At 34.5% G+C, this 15,338-nt stretch overlaps 1 protein-coding gene across 3 annotated transcripts in view; it reads right to left on the reverse strand.

The window, feature by feature from the left end:
• Positions 1–350: 350 nt before the first annotated feature.
• Positions 351–15,338, reverse strand: part of LOC142365560 (nipped-B-like protein) — a 166,269-nt gene continuing 151,281 nt past the window's right edge. For all 3 annotated transcript variants that reach the window (XM_075446432.1, XM_075446433.1, XM_075446431.1), the window contains 15 exons: positions 14,630–14,738; positions 13,931–14,067; positions 12,132–12,272; positions 11,712–11,805; positions 11,449–11,603; positions 11,093–11,183; positions 8,667–8,840; positions 7,940–8,130; positions 7,075–7,182; positions 5,521–5,721; positions 4,967–5,113; positions 3,202–3,497; positions 2,732–2,906; positions 1,947–2,132; positions 351–1,387 (listed from right to left, as the gene is read on the reverse strand). In XM_075446432.1, coding sequence (XP_075302547.1) covers positions 1,022–1,387; positions 1,947–2,132; positions 2,732–2,906; positions 3,202–3,497; positions 4,967–5,113; positions 5,521–5,721; positions 7,075–7,182; positions 7,940–8,130; positions 8,667–8,840; positions 11,093–11,183; positions 11,449–11,603; positions 11,712–11,805; positions 12,132–12,272; positions 13,931–14,067; positions 14,630–14,738 — 2,571 coding nt within the window. In that variant the 3' untranslated portion in view covers positions 351–1,021. The remainder of the gene's footprint in view (positions 1,388–1,946; positions 2,133–2,731; positions 2,907–3,201; positions 3,498–4,966; positions 5,114–5,520; positions 5,722–7,074; positions 7,183–7,939; positions 8,131–8,666; positions 8,841–11,092; positions 11,184–11,448; positions 11,604–11,711; positions 11,806–12,131; positions 12,273–13,930; positions 14,068–14,629; positions 14,739–15,338) is intronic.

Genomic DNA, 15,338 nt, shown 5'->3' on the forward strand with positions numbered 1-15,338 from the left:
CCAAATTTAAACTATCATAAATTACCATTTGGACAGATTAGAAAGAAATAGAAGCATACAAGGAATAAACTATAGTTTCTTTTTATATCAAAATGTACTCCTGAAAACATGTTTGGCACAGTGCTAAATCATATAGTTAATACTAAATATTGTAGGATACAATAAAACCCTGGAGTTAACTTGCATTTATACTCTTTAAGGGATAAAAATAAAAAGATACCAATTATTCAGAAGTCAGCCTATACAAACTGTATAAACAATATTTTATGTCTTGTTTTGAAAACCACTAATATAGTAAATTTTACATAAAAGACTGCAAAATAATATAAATGGATTTAAACGTATCTTTACAATAAGAAATTCAAATGGAAACAGACAAATAACAAAGAGAAGTAAAAAAATTTATTGCAGTATTTGTTCCACCAGATTTGCTGGGGATCCCTTTTTTCTTGTATTATTTCAGGGTGACCTAATACATCAAAATCTACATTTACAAAAACTCCTGCAGATAGGTCATAGATACTGCATGCTTTTTTCTTTTTTTTTTTTTTTTTTCCTTCAACAGAATAAATTATATATCCAGGAGATTCTGCCATTTTACAGCCTGGAAAAACAATGCTTCCCTGGAAACTGGGCTAAGCTAAAGAAAGCCATCCGCTGCTAGGTTAAACTCCAAGAACACTTTATTAAGAACATGAACAGACTAATTTCCAACATTCACTTGTTTATTTTTTTAAACAGAAAGTTTTTTTTTTTCCAAGATATAAACATTTTTTTGTTAAACTATAATACAGTGGGAGTAAAAATGAACTGAGAAGTTTCTGCTGCACAACAGCGAAGGAAGCTCCCACATAAATGTTTACCAAACATTTCCTTCTTTTTTACTGTGTCCCAGGTTCCATTCTTACTCTTCATTTTACTGATTTTTTTTTTTTTTTTTTTTTTTTTTTGCCAGAAAGTTGATATTTCAAGTTTTTCTGTTATTTCAATTCCTGTAAATTTGGCTGCATGTACAAATTCATTAGCTGGAAGTTCCATCCTTGGCAGCATACAGCGATCGTAAAGTCTGAACAACTTTAGTAGTCAGCTTATTAGCACTCGTTAGAGCAATTTTTTTGTAAATAATGTCTGACTCTTTAATAGTGTCTACCCAAGGCACCAGTTTGCGGCCATCACGGCGCTTAGCCTCAGTCCAGGAGCCACTGTAGGAGCCTGCCATCCACTGAACACTGAAGCCATTGCTGGTTTTCTGTACTACTCTTGCAATTTGTGGTCGGTCTTTGTACTTTGGACAGCAAATAGCGATGACATCCATGACATCAACACTTTCATTCATCTGTGCTGCCAACTCTGTAGAGTCTGAATTTCGTTTTGACCTTCTCAATGACTAAAACATTGGGGGGGAAAAAAGACCAAGTGTTACACAAAAGAACTTTAGTGAAATTATTGCTTTTATTGCTTTTAATCCCTTGACGCCGGGAGTTGGGATTTCCCGGCACACATTCCACTGCCGGCAATGAGACGCACCGCGACCGCCAGCGCCAAGGGGTTAACATATCCTTGTAAAAGCACATACTCTTAATTTGTACCCGTGTCTTTATCTCTTATTGATATATAAAATTATATATACACACGAATCATAAAGCTACATAAAAACTTGGCAACAATAAAAAGGATAACACACAGTACATTCCAAAAGAAAATTAATAAATTTTTATACGGGATAAATCTCATTTTCTAGTTTGTTTTTTTTATTGTCTTTTCTGTTAAACTTTCTACAAAAGTTGTATAAACGGTTAAGTAGAGAATCTATCTACAAAATGCTTTCTTTCACGGGGATTACATTACTTGGTGTACATTTAATATAATAGACTGACATTTATAAGCACATAAAAATAATTTTACGTAATACGCTGCGAAATACGTTGACTCCTCCTCCGCCTCACCCCTGAAGTGCCTCCTCCTCTATCCTCCCCATCACTTTCATCGTCCTCTGTCTCAGCTGCATTATTTTTAGGGCTGCCTCCTCCAAGCAGTGAGGTAATTGCTTTGTTCCGAGCATTTGTGCTAGCTGACACCTCTCCATCTTCTTCCTCTTCATCAGGATCCAAGTGTTCCATAAGGAGCTTGAACTATTGAAAAAACCCAAACCACATTCTAACTTTAGAAACAGACATTCATATAACACTACATTAAATAAAAACAGGGTAAAACAAAAGGCAGACAACTTCAAACTTCAATTGATTGTGTTTTGTTCTACAAACATTTTACTTTAATTTTCTAGTAGGTATCCAAAAGCTTTCTTCCTGTGTTTCCAAAATTGCAAGTTTTCTCTAGTTAATATTGGGGGGGGTGTGGGGGTGTGTGTGTGTGCATGCGCGCACTACATTTAGTCTCTGTTCCTATGATGGAAACAGTCAGGGATAAAGTGAACCAGTTACATGTAGAGGTATACAAGACGGACACCAGAAATTAGAAAATACTCTGTAAAGATGAATATCCTTTGGTTGAAATTAATGTTTATTGTGTTTAAATTTATTAGAAGACTTTGAAAGATAACCCTGCTAAACATCCTGAAATGAAATGGTGAGTTATCAGTATATCGCATAAGATTACCAGGAACTTAACATTTTGAAATGTTCATCCAATACATCAGCATCTACTTTCAAGTTTATACTGTGTTACCTAGTTTGAAAGGATTTAAGATTTTCTGCAAAGCAACTTCACTTACATCTAAGTACTGTTTTACTATACTCCTCTTCACTTCTTCAGTGATCTTGGAATTAGCCATATCACTCTGCAGAAAATCCAGAGTTTGTTTTGGATGGAAATGAACTCCTATCTTCCTGTTTATCGCTTTATCATAAACTTTTGCAGATTCAGATGGAGAATATTTCTGAATTTTACTGTTTAAAGAAAACAAAACGGAAGAGCTTTTAAGCAAAGTCCAAAGCAATTTCAAGGAAAAGCTTTTAAAATCTTCAATATAAGTCGTTTACAGACATCCTGGTAAGAAATGAAATCATTGCTTTTTCTAAGCCAAAGTTTCATTACATTCAACCTGTTTAATTTATGTTTTTTCTCTTACACAAATCTATTGCTTAAACAATTAACTTTAAAAAAACCCCAAACACTTCCAAACTTAATCCTTACAAAGAACTCACTAGATAACAAGATGGCCTATTATCTAAATATCCTTACCTATCAGAGAATCCACAGAGGTTCTTTAAATGCTGTTTCAGCATCAAAAGTAATAATATGCCTTGGGAGACATTTGCAAATTCAATTAAAGGAGCTGAATTTTCTGGTAAACATTTCATCACAGCATTTATATCATTTTCTTCATCAGAATCTGAATCAGAGTCTATTCGTTTCCGTAACCTCCGAGGCTTAGAAGATTCCTCCTCACTTTCGCTCTCACTGCCACTGTTACTGTCACTCTCAGTCTCCTCGTCTGATGAAGGCTTTCTTTCCTTTTTTTTGTCTTTCACCATAGACTGCAAGACAGAGAAGTTAACACACATTCCAAAATTAAGGTAAGTAGAATCACGTACATTTAAAAAAAATCTTTCCAAAATCATTATTGGATTAAATTAGGAAGAATTCCCTGAACAATGTTATTAATTCATAACTTGATATTCAAAGATTAAAATTATTTATGGCAAAAAGATGCTGAATTATAACCCAAGGCCCCTGAAAAAATGATCCAAAGTCCACATTTTTTTGCAATGTGCTTACAGAAGGAACTGAAGCAATAAGTACTCTATTGGCACGTTATTCTTAAAAAGACTGCTCAAGTTTGTTAGCGGAGACGGTAAAATGCAGTAGAAGGCCAAATACAATAAATCAGGAAGAAAATTCCATTTTTGTTTAATCTGAATATAATTTTTGCATGTTAGATATATTTCCATATGTACTTTGGTACAGAATAGTTCAAGTTGGTTTTAATCCTTGTCTGTGTTAATATTCTATGACACTAATTACAGTGCTGACCAGAGAAACCCTCAAGTCATCATATACAGTATTACTAAAAATCAGTTCTACTACTTGTAGAGCTACAGAATTTCACACTTGCACTATTACTGCACATAATATGACTTTTGATAATGCAGAACTTAAGATGTCCCAAGTGGGATCTCATCCTCTATGTACTGGTGCTACTCACTGGTCTCCCATCTAAAGAATGTACTGTCTCTTTCTAGCAGATTAAAAGTCGACTTTGGTAGGGTGAGAATTCAAAGCACTGTACTTTCCAGGTATCAACTCTGACTTGTACTTACTAGTCCGATCGGAAATTTTAGAAATGGGTTTGCTTCCTGACAGTTTGGACCTTCTACTGTTAAAGTTGTCCAGGAAATGAAGACACTGAAGTCCTTAAGAAACAGAGGCATTTTTCTTACAGGGTTGTGTATTGCCATAACAACAGATACTATACCATTATTTGGGTTCTTATTGGGGCTACCTTAAGAAGAGACATATTGCACACACTTTTCTTGCAATGAACAATGTATTTAAAGTCTCCCAGGTGACACACATGCAACTGCATCAGCTTAATGACAACAAAAGAAACAGCAAACTGGATTTGATTATTAAAATTATACAAACGACCACAATAAACCAATATTTCATGATGATTCTGGGTTCATGTACTTCCCAGATGCATGCAATTAATATTAATTCCAACTAATTCAGCAATATTAGGGAACGATATAGATTTAATATTAAGATCCCAACATTTGTCATTCTTTATTAATAACATAAGCAGCAATGTAAGGAGTTTTTAACTAGTGTCTACCAGATGCAGTCCAGAACAGAAAGGGCTGTTTATTTTTTAACTACTGGTTACAAAGTAACGCTACTGGTCCATATCGTAATAATGGTACTGTATTCACTGAAAAATTGACCAAATCATAGAGAAGCTTATGTTGCCACCATAATAAATATACTAAAATATAAATGCGCATACCTCTTTAAATGACTGTAGTAGGTTGCTACCAGAAACTGATAGTGTAATGTCTATATGATGCATTATGAACAGTGGCTCTTCCTGTGTTTGATAAGGAAAACAGGCTAGATTGTCGGCTATGTACAAGAGCATATTCACCTCTGTTTTCTGGAAGATAAAAAAAAAGTATATATAAACATACATACAAACATCTTAGATTTATACACTTATCCTGCGTTCCTAAGAGTCTAGAGCAAAAAACATGATCACAAATTTTATTTTACATACCCCCCAAACCCTCTCTAAACAACATGTATATACGCAAAATTTAGTCATACCTGAAGATACATTATTTCTGATTAATCCAAACTGAGTACAGAAAGGTACAGAATGATGCAAAAGTAACAAATGCATTCTATCATATAGGTAAATACCTTATATTACAAAGCAAAACAAAGTACCTTTGGAAAATAAAGTTATCAGTAGTTATGTAAAAAATACATTGTAAAAGGAGAATTTAAGCTTGTAATTCTATATTTTATTTTCTTTTTAAGTGAAAGAAATGTGATGCTTACTGCAGTATCATCAAAGAGGTTGAGTAAAGAAATTAGAAATGCTCGTCTGTGTTGACGGTTCCCTCGGATCATGGAGTATAGGTGTGAACATAATGCATTGGATGATTCATCGTGTCTAAAACCTCTTACAGGATCCTTTGGGCAGGTATTGATTGCCTGTTGTACCTGGTAAGACATCTTCATACCAGCCACTGCTTTCATCTGAAATGGAAAAGTATTTATTGTTATTTAAACCATTGCTTTCAAGCAGTAAAACTGAAAGTGGAAAATTAAACAAATGCCTGTCAACAGAAACTGCTAGCTCATTTTTTTAGCTTATTTCCTTTTAAGTAGATTTTTTAAGTGGATCTGAAGTTTAACTTTCAAACATGTGCTGAGGTGCACTGCTACCTTTTGAGTTGGCAAACAGATTAAAACAGAATTTGTGGCAGAGATCAAAATGTCTTGTGAACTGCTTTCACCATAAATTCTATGTTAGAAATATACAGCTAATCTGTTTACCCACTGCAGCTAGGTATTCCAATTAAAACAATTTTCAAGAATACTGAAATGTTTTCATACATGAACAGAATATTTTACCAAATGTGTATGCTTGATGTCACTTGTAGTGAAACCAACAACTGAGTCCATATTAGTACAATAGAATTGACAAACAGAAAATGAGGTTTTCTGCATATATTCTTTAATTTCCAGCTGATTTTGCTTACTTCAAGGCTCCTGCTCTAGTTTCAGAACAAACAATCTCTAGCTAGGCTGCATATTCAACTGTCCTCAGACCACCTCTGCTTCTGTTCAGCATAGTTGCCTCTTCATCTTTACAGTGTCTTAAATCCCAGCTGCCTACATAGCAAATTTCATCTGCTAGCCTTCACCTACTGGATTAGGTATGCTCCAATTTCAGTGGCATACAATCAGATTTGAGAAGTCCCACAATGCAGTACACACACTGAATTAAGACTGGGGCCTTCTGAAATAAGGAGAGGGTGCTGCATCTCGATTTCAGATGTTAAGCAGAACTAATGGCACTATGCCATAACTCCACAAGTCCTCACTTAGCCCTCAGATTTTCCTTTCAGCAAGATCCCTCAGTTCTTAACACCTTCATATGCTCCTTCTGCTTAGATTACAATTTATAAAGCCTTGATACCTTAACGTTCCAATACATATACACGAAGGACCTCTACTTTTACAAGGCATTCGCTTCCCTAGTCTACTGACACAGGAAAATCATTGCTAAACATTATGAAACAACTGTCCTTACCTCTTATCAAATAAATGCTCTTATGTACTATTCAGTGAGGAAAACACTACTGTGAATTATAAATGAAAGAAATTTTTAGACCGGAAGAGATGCTTCAAATTATTATATCCTTTCTATTTCTAAGAACAGAAATCTCCAAAGAAGGGAAAGAGTAGGGATCTTCTTTACAACTGCTTATAGTTATTGTTTATTTGTTACTTTATATTCTTTTTCTGTAGCTGAGGCCTATTCAAGTGTTAAGTCATCAGAGAATGTAACAGTATTTTGTAAAATGATAAATTAGAATTACTTACATGAATAAACCCAGCATATTTTTTGTCTATTTCCACCAACTGCTGGTCAGCTTTGTTTCGCATAGAGGGCTCTGGATCTGTGCCCATAGCAATTAAGTATGGCACACACTTGAAAAACAAAAGAAATGATTATTCAGAGTCATTGTACCTCCTCTTTCTCACTCTTTGTGAGAAAAAACAGAAACTAGAATATGAAGCTCTATGCAACTTACTACCTGACTACTTTTTGTAAGCAAATAGTACAAAATACACAAAAGACCAGCATTATAAATGATAGAAGTTGTGTGAGGTTTCAGGTAGTATTCCATTTCCCTCAAACTCTAATGTCAATTTACACTACAAAAAAATGCCATTAAAAAAAAGAAAACACCACTTATGACTGAACATGCACAGTGGCTGTAGTATAAACAAATAATTACAAAAATATTATGTAAGCAAAGAATAATAGAGATAACTGAAGTTCTGACGTTGACTCTGGAATTCCATAGTGTTTGGAGGACATGGGGACTGAAGCGGAGGCAAGTCGACACAGTTTTCAGGATAAAGAATCAAATAAAGAAAACAGCTTAGTATACACCTGAAATTTATAACAGAAATATGCTCCAATGTACATTTGTAAGTGCTCTTTAGGCACTGGCTGGGCTTTTACATCTTGATCTAAAGACTAGAAAATACAGCATTTGGAATCTCACTGGCTAAACAACATAAAACAGATTTCAAAATATGCTTTCTGTAAAGGCCCCTTGCTATAATAAGAAATTACTTTAACATAGCTGGAAGAGTAAAAACTAGAAATGTATCTAGCAAGCATAAAAACCTCTGAAAACCTGAACAACAAAACCCCCATCGTAAAAGCCTACAATACCTGAACAGGATGGATGAGACCCTGGTTTAATGTCAGCGCAATGACATTTAGAGCAAAGTGGCGTACACTGGACTGAGTATGAAAGAAAGCCTCAAGGATCTGTTTGAGATACAGCTGCATGATGGAACTACTCATCCCTGAGGAAATATCACCCATTTCTTTCAAGTCTTCCTGCTTTGCTACTTTTTTCCCTGTGAAAAGCACAAAAGCAATAGCACGCTCACCACAATATAATCATTTACTTTGCCATTACTTGATGTGTACTGATGTTTAAGCTTTACAATACATACACATTTCAGCTGTCTTAGAATGGATTTATGATCTCATGAAACACAGAACAGCCTGATGGCAAATATACTTCAAAAAATTAGACATAACTTTAAAGTCTTGTTCCTCAATAAAGGTTTTAATTTTTAAAGTTTCTTATTTTGTATCTGCAAATTAAACTTACAGAAGATTTTGATAAAAAGTATTACTACCATTATTAAAACAATTATGCATTCTGGATTGCTTTCAGGATTTATACATCTTGAAAGTAAATAATAAGCTACACTTCCCAATGTACCTACGCACATAACGAATATTTAAAAATTATTCTAAGATACTTTGTGTACAATATTATTAATTAGATAACAATCTTAAGTGACTCAGTTAATGTATATAGTAATTATATGCAAGAAATTTAGGTTTTGCATGCCTCATTAACACAGAAGAACTCAACACTTACAGTCTCTGTCTGCCTGCTGCATACGTGTATCCTCCTCCTGCAAGTAGGTCTGGAGGTTTTTTAACACCTGGATTTTTAAGTTTACTGAACAGTTCTTATCTGAAAGAATGCTGTTGTACAGAGTCTTCACTTCCTGTTCGAACATTAAACTTGGGTGTTGTATAAATGCAAATCCTAAGGGTGAAAGAAAAGAGGAAATAGTCCATGTTATTATCTAGAGATTTTATTTCTGCTTTTTAAGTCTTATTTTATTTTGAAGAAATAGAGGTATGAAATTTATCTCCTCCCAACAGCATAGCTTTTTCTAGTACAAGCAGTATTGCTTTTTCATATGGACACCATTCTAAGCTTATAAGGAACTCTATTAGACATGACAGTTCTATTAGACATGGCTCTGACAGATAAAGATGGGGTGCTGACCCAGTGCAGTTGCACCAAGAAGAGTTACACAGGTCTGGAAGAATGTCCAGTGTACGGGTCTGCATCTGAATGACTAGGAGATCTCCCAAGAGCAAGGGAGGAACATTGCTAAAAATTACCCATTGTTTTTCTAATACATTTGGAGAAAAACATTCTGCTGAAACTGTGAAGAGTTATTCATATGGAGGCAGAGCAAATGTGGAAAAATTAATAAATATCGCAAGTATTTAAAAAATAAAATCTTAAAAGAAAAAAACATAGTGAAAACAGTAAAATAAAATTTATACCTCTCACTGTCATTATTCATATACCTATTAAGGTCTTCTCTTGAAAACTATCTGAAGCATTCCCAAGACTACAATCTGTTGGAAGATACACACTATAGAACTGCTTTTAGCTGCAGTCTTACCCTTGACAAAGAACTGGTTATTCTTAGTCAGGGAAGTCTTTATTTCATAAAAACTTTGATCTAAATTAGTGACAGTATATATCATTTTAGATCACGTATGTATATTTAGAAGTGCTGCCGACAAACTCTGTAAGAGTGTCATTAAAAAAAACAGTAATGGGAACATAACTTCCCAATTTAAACTGTGTTTAACTACTTGATTCATTTTTTTAACTGTGAGAAAAGCAGACATTAAGTATATTTTTCATGACCACAGGAAACTAAGATTCTGAATGAACACACAGAAAGCATATAAACATAAAAGAAGAATGTGGGAAAAAATGAAAGCAAATAAAATTATGCAAAAGCAATGTATAAAAGCGTCTGTAACAAAGGGAAGACTGAGTCAGGTTTTTAAAACTCTTCCCCCAAAGCGATCACAGTTCGGTCTGTAATTTAGAAACATTTTTGACGAATGCAACATTCTCAGCATCCACAAGTAAAGCAATCATGTCTATGGTTAGGAAGACAGCCCCTATCCCACATGCAATATTTTGTAGAGGACAATTAAATTAGAATGGACTACAGTAAGTGTTGCGCATCTTGACACAATGCCTAGAAAAACCTCCAGTTAGTCCAGAACACCATAGCATTGCTCCTGCAACAGACACAACTCTAAAGCCATTAATCCCACTCAGCTGTCTGAAATGGTTTCCTCACAGAATATCAAATCAAGATTCAGTCTCAGTCCTTATCCTCAGAGTCGTCCCTAGCCTGAAGGGAAGCAGGATATCTAAAAAGCCACCTAAACAGCAGCATAAGGAGGCAAATTCTTGTCTACAGTTAAACCATACAACACAAGCTCACATGCACGGGAGACAACTTTCTTTAGACTAAGCCATAACCATGAACTGAACTCTTCTGAAACCAAGGCCTATCTGCCCAAACAAGATTCTCTCACATGTACAGTTTTGGTCCTTGACTAGAGGATGAACATGATACAAACCACTCAATGGCAGTTCACGCACTACTGCAAGTCACTGAGATACCATACTAATGTCTTCAGATAAAGAATCTATTTAAAATTTAAATACTGTCAAAATCCCAAAACAAACTGTAATATTTAGACTACGACATCATCTCAATGCCTCGAGAAATCTCACAGAGCATCCCGCAGTTGGTATAAACTGCCAAAGCTCCCTTGACTCCTGTGGAGTGTCTGCCCCTACACTTAAAATTCTCAAAGTTTTTCCAGCGTTTTTCTCTAGTTATTCTTTAACCATACCTTGTGGACTGAAAAACAAGATTTGGAGTTACAACATACTTGCATGTGGGGAAAAAAATAACATCTCCATTACTTTGGAAACCTGATGCTTTTTAAGACCTGGTCGCACATCAAAATGGCATTCACTGTCAAAAGCATCCTCTCTGCTACAGAAGTATGCAACTTCAAAGTATCCCTTTGACTACATTTCTACAGCCAATTCTCAAAATAAATCATGCAGTGAGCTTTGATTTTAAACAAACTCTGCTGCCGCTACGTAAATAAATGAATTTCTGCTGAAATGCATGGATTTTTACTATAGCAGAATAATAAAAAAATATTAATATTTCTTACCAAGGCCAATAATGGCTTTTGTCTGTACTTCTTCATCTGAATGCTTCGTAAAATACATCAGCAGTTCAAGTACTTTATCCTTAATGTTAACCTGAGGAAATTAAAACAAAAATAATAGCTATTTGAGGATGAAACAGATGTTTTTAATCTCTCATAAAAAGCATAAATATCAAAAAGGAGAAACACAATCTTACTGCATGGCCTTTGCAAAACCATGTATTTACAAACCAAAAAGCTATACTGTATGCATTATGAAAAAATACATAGCTTTGAGGGACTAGGAATATTGTGCTTTCAAATTGAAGTAGAGCATTCAATATACATAAGATGTGGAGAGTAAATATAAGTTATTTTACCTTACTGTTGCCCTTAAAATCTTCCTGATCAAAATCAAAATGTCGACACAATGCTCCAACAGTGAAAAGTGATCTAAGGAGTGCTGGTTTATTGGCAGTAAGTATTGTACTGTTGGGGTCTTCTTGGTGTTGACTTTTTAATTTCGAAAGTGCACCTGCAGTAAGATAAAAGTTTTGATCACAGTATTTAGTCATGGAGTATCCCTAAGACAAGACTTGGCCAAAACTGAAGAGTGACAATTACATGTTGTGATTTTACTTACCATAGTATCTATTAAAACAGGCCCACACAAATTTATAGTTCTGGGTGACCTTGTTCACAACAGCCCCAAGACAGCTCACACAATGCTGAACAACCTAGGATCAAGAAAGAACAAATGAGTTATATATTTAGAAGTTAAAACTGAGATTTTTGTGAAGTTATGTAGGAAAAAACTACGTAGAACTAAAACTAACGTTTTTAACAGATGTAATGTCCATCTCCCAGACTGCTCTGAAAACCTGCCCAAACTTATAAATGTTAAAATACAGCAACAGTACATACAAACACCAGTAAACCAAGAACACTGATTTTTCATGGCTCAAAGTTATCTTTGTAACGAAGACAGGCCTTCTTTAAATCAAAACCATGTATTTCACAATATGAAATGGAATCAACTGAATAGTAGCAATTAAAAGCTTACCGTCATGCCATATTTGATGATGAGTTTCATGAGGTCTTCCTCAATAGTGGCAAGAAAGGTCTCACTTGGGTGCTCCATTAGTGGCACTACAAGTTCTAAAATTTTGGCAACATTGCAGATCACCATGAAATCGTTCTGGGTCTGAAACAACAGTATTTATAGCATTTAACATTTCTGGTTGTGTCATACATATGTATTAATATCACATAATACAATTACACACAAATACATATTAATAATACAATTATATAATAGTATAAAACAATTATGTATCTTATGTAAGATATTTGGTAAAGATTTAAAAGAATATTTATATAGTTTACATCTGCTTTTAAATTACATATTATTTTGAAAGCAAGTTCTTGTTTTCTACAGAACTTCTGGGGGGAAAAAAAAAAAAAAATCTGCAGAAGCAGAACTTCACCTCTCATCAAGGCTGTGACAGACCTCAAAATTTTTGGTCCTGATAATTTTTTGGAGTCCTACAACAAATCTAGGAACTCCTCCTGACACGTGCACACTAGAGAACACACCACATCTGGCAACAGGTATCGGCAACAAATGAAGATGTGCTATAGCTGAATGTGGCTTAAACAAAATTGATAATAATGCACATAAATACAGAAATTACAATTAAAATGATTACTGGTTTGCATTATCATGACTGTATGTGTATTGTGAGGAATCTATGGAAAACATTTATATATTAAATCTACATCCTGCTAGAAATTTACTTTTTTGACAAATCAAGCTCACTAATCACGATAGGATAATTCCCAAATGCTACTATAAAGCTATTTAATATATTTGAGCTGACAGTGGTAATTCTACAATTCATCTCAACCTGTAGAAGTACAAAACTTATGTAACGCACTAAAGAGATGTTGCAGCAAGTAAATAATCAGATAATCCTTTCCTATACTGTTTGATCAGAAGCAGCTCTAAAAGTCTGTTGTAGATGTGCCTAGAGAATGCTCCAGGGATGAACCTGTAAAATGCTAGGCTATACCTACAAGCTAAGCCAATAACAAGTATTCTCAAGCCTGCCTTTCCTTGGACAGCTGACCTAATGTAATGATTGCTGCCACCCACCCAGCCAAGCTCTTCCTTGAGCCATGGCTGCATGATCCTGGCCTGCTCCTTCTGCCAAATCAGGGGTTCATCACAACCTTCACTGAGCCAACAGTGCTAATCAAAATGGCAAAAAGTGACACAATGTTTCAGAGAGGGGCCATTTTATCGGAGTGGGGGGTTCAGCATTATAGCTCTCTACCATTTTTGTGAGCTAAACTGTCTTGCAGGGGAATACAAAACCACCAGAGCTAGGGGAGAGGTGAAGTGCTGAAGAGGACAGAGCAGGACATTTTCCTTCCGATATATTTGCTATATGTTAGATCACTCTATCTTATGGAACCATACCTTTAGTCTTAAGATTCATATGTTAAATCTTAACTACTTTTAAGACTGTGACTATGAACCAAAACAATTTTAAGAAATTATTTCGTAACAGGTGAAAAACTGGGTTTTAGTCCTCAAGGGAAAGAGGCAACACATGTTTCAGTTTCATTTGGCTATAAAATGTGGAGGTAGAGGGTGAGGAATAGCATCTTAGAAGCTACAGAAATCATTAAAAGGACCTAATATCTTCAGAAGATATGATGCTCATGAAACAGAAAGACAATTTTTATTTCTCTTTTCCTACCTTCAATTTCATCAAGCATACAAGACAGCCATTAATTTCCATGCTTAATTATCTGAGAAAAAAAAAAAAGACTGATTTTCTAATTTTCTCTACTTACACTACATTTAGTGGTCAGGTATGGCTGCATGGTCATGGCATGTTTGACCATTAACTGGGGCCTGATTTTGCTGAATAAGAACAAAGTGGTTATGCAAGCAACCAAGCGACCAGAATTCACACCTTTGTTGTCAGAATCTGAAAAAAAAATAGAAAATACACAAAGTAATGTTTGAGCAATGAAAAACATATGGCCAAAACATTATATGAATATCTCTTTCATAACATATCTTTCAAGATCAATACAGAATATTCTTATTAGAGATAACATAATGCGTTAACATTTGTATGTGATCACGAAATATGTGAAATAAGAAGCAAAGATGCTTCAGACATCACTAGTTTTTAAACTACTTACTGTACACAGAGCACTGGCCCAGCCAATGATTCCTACTACAACTGTAGAACATACTAATGCAAATAAAGCTTGCCATATTTGTTTTATTTTTAATGATCTAAAAGTATGAACAATTTATTTTAAAAGTAGTTCTGTTATTGTGGGTAACTAGTGAAAATTAGGGAAGTTTTATTATTATACAGTGCTCAAAAGTTCATAATGAATTTAAATGCAATAATTCATTATTATCAGTTTCATAATAGGAATTCTGTAACAGTAACTTTTTGCGATAGTAATTTGAACAACCACTGTTACAATATCATACAAAATTCAAAGGAGCTACTGAGTTGTAAACAATATTACCTGATAAGGATTCCTCATATTTAAGAATGTGCTCAACCAAATTGTCAACAAGTTGAGTACAGGCTTTCTTCACAGGTTTATATGAGGCATCCTCTTCTGACTTCAACAGCTATAGCAGATGAAACAGAAAATTATTTAGTATTAAGGGTGCATTCATTTACATTGGATACATTCTGGTTTTATAACAATTACTACAGATACACAAGGATTTTGCACTACAAAAGCATTTAACTTCTCCATAAAAGTTACATGGTGAAGAAAAAATTAAGTAAAAAAAAAAAAATCAAACCAAAATGCAAGAGAAATAAAGAAAAATTAACTGCGACAAAGACAGAAGAGAACAGTTCTACTGATTTTTGCATTGAAATGAAAGCTAACTTTGAGGCACTTCGGTTTACTTGGCTACCTATTTTCACGGCACTCCAGGCTAAAGTAAAAATCTTTGGAGACCTCCAATTTCCCCATGCGTGCTTTTGTTAATTTCGCTTGAAAATTAACGAGCGCATACAAGTTGTAGAGGAGAAAGATAATACAGGCTAAGAGATATAAACAAAGCAAGCTAATTTCTTAGAAAAATCAGAGTAAAATATAATGTAGAAGAGCAAGCTATACTCTGAAGATTCACTGCTTCTACAAACTGTGTAACAAATATATTGGATGTGAAAATACACTTATCCACCATTTAAAAAAAAATCTGCATTACACTAGA

The sequence above is a fragment of the Opisthocomus hoazin genome, chromosome W, assembly GCF_030867145.1.
Source record: "Opisthocomus hoazin isolate bOpiHoa1 chromosome W, bOpiHoa1.hap1, whole genome shotgun sequence".
NCBI classification, from domain to species: Eukaryota; Metazoa; Chordata; class Aves; order Opisthocomiformes; family Opisthocomidae; genus Opisthocomus; species Opisthocomus hoazin.